The sequence below is a fragment of the Poecilia reticulata genome, linkage group LG8 (genome assembly GCF_000633615.1).
Source record: "Poecilia reticulata strain Guanapo linkage group LG8, Guppy_female_1.0+MT, whole genome shotgun sequence".
Classification (NCBI taxonomy): Eukaryota; Metazoa; Chordata; class Actinopteri; order Cyprinodontiformes; family Poeciliidae; genus Poecilia; species Poecilia reticulata.
The window spans coordinates 1,610,326-1,615,530 of NC_024338.1; the positions used below are offsets into that span (position 1 = coordinate 1,610,326).

The window sequence follows — 5,205 nt, forward strand, 5'->3', positions numbered from 1 at the left end:
CCAAAGTCTCTTACTAGCGTCCTCCCTACTGGCTGCCAGATCAAAAACCTGCTTGAAGGACTCAATAAAGTCATCATACGAGTAAAGATGTATGCTTGACTCGTTAATTACAGCCTCAGCCCATTTCAGGACTTTACCTCTTAAAAGACCAATGACGTAAGAAATCTTACTGGCGTCATCGCGGAAGGATTGAGGTGATCGGCCAAAAACCAGAGCGCACTGCAGCAGGAAACCCCTACACTTACCCTGCTCCCCGGAAAACGGCTCCGGCGGAGGGGAAACAACCTTGCGGAAGCTGTGTGAAGGGGACGTAGTGACGGGAGCTGGCGAGGCGGCAGGAGTATCGGTTCTAGCAGCAGACGGCTTGAGTTTAGCACTTATCTCCATCAGCTGCTGGGACAGTTCGGAGAGGCTCTAGGTTAGCTCAGACTGCTGCTGCTGCATAGCCTGAAGCGCGTTGTTATGGCGGCCTAACAGAACTCCTTGCTCCGTTAATGCATTTCGTAGTTGCGCTGCAGTCAACATGGGAAGATGGTTCTGACATGTTTGTTTACTAGACTCTAGTGCAGAAACAACTACAAACGCCCACAAGCAGAAGGTAAGTTTGATTTTATTTGTGACCAGCAGCGGGGGGAAACAGACGGGTGGATGGAGCGGCAGCAGGCAGCGGGTAAGGACCCGTCGGGGTTTTGCTTGTAGGAGGCGAGGGGGGAGGTCCCAGGAGGGAGAGCCGGCGCATCCACTGAGGTCGATGGTTGGGCAGGCAGGCGAGCGCGTTGAGCGGGGATGATCCAGCAACGAAGGCGGACGGACAGGAAACGGAGCCAGGCAGGAGACGGGTAGCGGCTGCGAGCAGGAGCCGCATGCAGCCGGACAGGAAGCCAAACCAGATGGGGGGGGAACGAGGATTACTTCTGACCAAGGAACGAGGACTCTTTTTGACCAGGAACGAGGACTCACTGGAAGCGTAGAACCATCTGGCAGCGCTATCAGGATCCGGCTTCTATTTAACCGCTCCTCCTGATGGATTGATGGGCTCCAGCTGGCCGCTCCTGTCCGACACGCCCTGCAGGAGAGAGGGTGGGAGACAACACACACTCACAGCACAGCTTYGTGGACATGACACAATRTTGATAAAAACATGTTGTGTGAATCAAGCTGGTCAGAATCACTAAACACAAAATAATGAGCTCATTATTTTATGTCTTACTCAGTTAACTATCCCATTTAGTGTTATATTCGGGGTCAGTGAGATTGTACAATTTTTATTTTTACAGAAATTTTTGAAAGATGGCCAAAAAAAAAATAAAATGATTTTTTTTTATTAGTTTTTCCAGCAAAGCTATACTACTTGGAAATGGGTACTGTGCGACATGTGACGGTCACGCCGGTCAGTGCATTAAGTCAAAAACAGTTGACTTAATGCACTGACTGCAGTAAACAATATATTGTCAATATAATTTCCCAACGTAGATGTCTTCAAATACACCAAGCATCCTTAGATGATACTAGACCCGGCTCATCATCATGATGGGACAGAGAGACTCTGTTCCCTGAGTTCAGGTCCAGAATCTGCCGGAGTACACATGCTAACACAAAGTTAGCTAAAGTCAACTATCTTACAGCAAAAGAAAAGTGCCAYCTACYGATCTTTGTGAAGTTTCAAATGCCGGACAAAGTTGGACGTCGTGGCATCTCCATCCGATATTCTCTTGCATGTTTTGCAAGTTGCAGTTCGTTTTTTATTTGAAAGTTCATGACCTCCGTAGGCAAAARAAATTACTYRCGGAAGCATATTCGAGCGGTTATTTCGTCTTGCGTTCCCTGAGCTCTGTAGCGTCGCCGCGTTTTTTTAAATGTCCAAATCCTGTTAATTTGATTGGTTGAGCTGCAGCACACATACATAAGRAGAGAGGAAAAACAGAGGGACCGTCTGCGCATATTGATAYGGAATGAGTGAAATTAAWTAATGACGCCACTTTATAAATAATGTCTTTTAAATTTTAAGACTTTGCRTAAAAAATATCAAGTCTTTTCAAGTAAACAGCTTCAAGTCGAGTCAAGTCCCAAGTCAATGGCATGAAAGTCAAAGTCAAGTCCGAGTCTTTGAGCATTTTTTCAAGTCAAGTCTCAAGTCGTGATTTTAACAACTGGAGTCTGACTCGAGTCCAAGTCATGTGACTCGAGTCCCCACCTCTCCTCAGAACTAACAGTAATCAGCTAGCCGCTATGCTATCAGGAAGTTTTCATTCAGTTACTCAGGATTATTTATTGTAATGAAACCTGCATTTGCCTTTGAATGCTAAATTTTATACTTGAATTTTTTTGGCAATGTTGAGAGGTTTTAATTTTGGCTCTTTGCATTATTTAGCCTCTTCAGAGCCTTCATATGTTATCAGTCTGTTAAAGATAGTATTATTGATAGCAGTACAATTTGCACAATGCCTGTTTTGTTTAGTTTTCTTCTTGGAAAAAGTTATTAATAACAAGTTTTTGTCTAAATTAAGGTGAATTCATGGTTCCTTTTTCCACATAATGTAACCGGTAGTGTTTATGATAAAAAAAATAAAAATAATAATTATGTGTTCGGTATCGGTGATCAGTATCAGGGATTGGCCCTCATGGGTGATCGGTATCGGTATCGGCAGGAAAAAACCTGATCGGCACATCTCTAGTATGTACAGTTAATCTTGTTTGGTTCTATTAAACATGATTACTGAATTTACTGAGGGCATTCAGTGGTGCCATCCAAAACCGAAAAGTAAGGTTCTTTGATTGTATTTGTAATTTTTACTCTGACATTTCTCCTATCTTAAAAAAGATGGGAGGTGTTTTAATAACCACACACACACAGAAATTCTTACTTTGAAAACTTTCATGATTGTATCACACTGCCACTAAGACTGTGGCCTGAACTTTACCCATATTTTAGCTTGCTGCTTGGAAGCTGGAAAGAAAGACAGAAGCTACATACAGCCAGTTGGGTGAGAAACTGAGCCAAAGAAAAAATTATCCAGTGTTGTCAGAAATGTTGGAAAAATGCATATTATTAATTCGTTAGCCCACCAGATATTTAAGTTTATTTGGTATTTTTAACTCTTAAACTGTACTGGCTACAAAAATCCATCAAGTCTTGATAAAAGTCCAAAAGCATTTACCATTTATTTAAGTTTGACAAAACGTTAAACTTCAGTACCTTGTTAATGTGTTCTGTCTGGTCTTATGAACTGATCTTCTTTGTTAGTAACTGTACTCTGCTCTTGGTAAGTCGGATTTGGTCATATGTACAAATGTTTATAGACCAGAGTTTTACTGCAGTTCAGCCTTAGAACTTCATCAGCAAATCTGGAACCTTCCTTCTGTGTTGTTGATGATTTGCAGCAACAATACAATATGCTGTTTTTAGGTTGGTTAAATGTTTGGATGCAGTTTTATCAGCATTTTTCTGCAATATCTACAATTATTTTAACATACAGAATTATAAGGGGAAAACACTTATGTTTGATCAACTTTACTTTAGATTTCTAGTTCATAGACTGGAGTCTATGAAATATGATATAGTACTCTAAAGTAGCTAGCAGGGTTAGAGATTCATAAAATTTACAAGCCCTGTTCCCCAGCTGTAAACCTTCCTCCAGCCTCCATCCAGAGTCTCCCATGGAGAGACAAAAGCTGCATGCCTTCTCCCCCAACTCTCTCTGTGTGTGAGGGGGTGTTTTATTGCTTTATGATGGTCTTTTGGTGTTGCAGCCAACAGACACCCTCTTCATTTAGGCTTCAGTGTACAACTAAAGAGACATATTTTAAACACATGCTGGCTCATCCAAGTTTCCATCTTACTTCCCTTTCATTATAGGTCAAAGAAAGTTCACATAGTTTATAGATCTATGTTTGCATTTGTCCTCAAAATGTCATTTTCAAACCAAATTCAGTCTGAAAAAAGAAACAAATAATAAACCTTGTGTAACCAACGTGGACCAATGTAGCGTATGAGACAATGAGATATAACTGCCCAATGTTAAATTACAAATTAACTGTCACTAACTTTTTTTGTTTTACAATGAAAGAATAAATTAAGGAGGACCTATCTGAAAACATAATGTAAGCTAAAATATTTCAAGGCAGAACAGGTCATAGTTTAGTGCAAACAGATTTTAGAACAGATGAGAAAAGAAATAACCGACATCTTGGTGAAAGCCTTTTCAAATTTCTTGGGACCAGCAGCAGAGCCATTATCTGAAAAAAAAAAAAATGGAAACATGGTGAATCTTTTATTGCTAATCCCAGCAAAGTTATTTCAAGAGTTTACTATCACAAAAAATAATATAAAATCAATTTCAAGTACATCTAAAGTACGTCACTTGCAGCAGTAGAGATCAGACTTTATGGTCTGATAATGACAACTAGATTAGAAAGAACACAAGCCTGTTTACCGCTAACCAGATTTTTTTTGGATGAGCCCAAGAATTTTTGGAACATATTCTGTTAACTGACCAGAATTTTTTTTTTTAAATGTGTTATTATGACATAAAACTAACACAGCATCTGACACACTAAATATTATACTAAAAACTAAACATGGTAATGACAATATGATGGATTGGACCTGCTTCCAGACTAGGCAACCTCACACAACTGGATGCAATTCTAGGCTCTGGCATAAAATCCTGAATGACAATATACTGTTTAAGAATTTAAGCTCAACCCCACTTTGGTTGTGAGCAGATTTATAACAACAATTTTACATCTGAATTACTGGGGGAACAACAACAACAACAACAAAAAGAGAAAGTTATGGAGTGGCTTAGTCAAAGTCCAGATTTAAATCTGATTGAGATGCTACCATGACATGACCTTGGCAGACTGTTCACTCATGAAACTGCTTCTGCAAAGAAGACTGAGCCTAGATTTCTCACTGTTGATTGTTAGTTAACAAAAATCCTTGATAGGAGGATGAAAAGGGCAGCACAATCAGTTATTGGGTAATTAATTAAACACAAAGCACCAGGTTGGTTGGTTTGGATGACTCATTGGAAAAACTGCTTCTGAGCTTTTATTACTGCTCAGGTTCTTTTATTATGATGCAACAAAGAGAGAGGGAGAGTTTGTTATAGATAGATAGATAGATAGATAGATAGATAGATAGATAGATAGATAGATAGATAGATAGATAGATAGATAGATAGATAGATAGATAGATAGATA

At 39.9% G+C, this 5,205-nt stretch overlaps 1 protein-coding gene across 1 annotated transcript; it reads right to left on the reverse strand.

Annotated features, from left to right (window-relative positions):
* Positions 1–414: 414 nt before the first annotated feature.
* On the reverse strand, positions 415–1,869 carry LOC103468222 (uncharacterized). Its single transcript, XM_008415124.2, has 2 exons — positions 1,647–1,869; positions 415–1,066 (listed from the first exon to the last, which is right to left on the reverse strand). The coding sequence occupies exons 1-2, from the start codon at positions 1,793–1,795 to the stop codon at positions 415–417; spliced, it is 801 nt and encodes a 266-aa protein (XP_008413346.1). The 5' UTR covers positions 1,796–1,869.
* Positions 1,870–5,205: the final 3,336 nt, after the last annotated feature.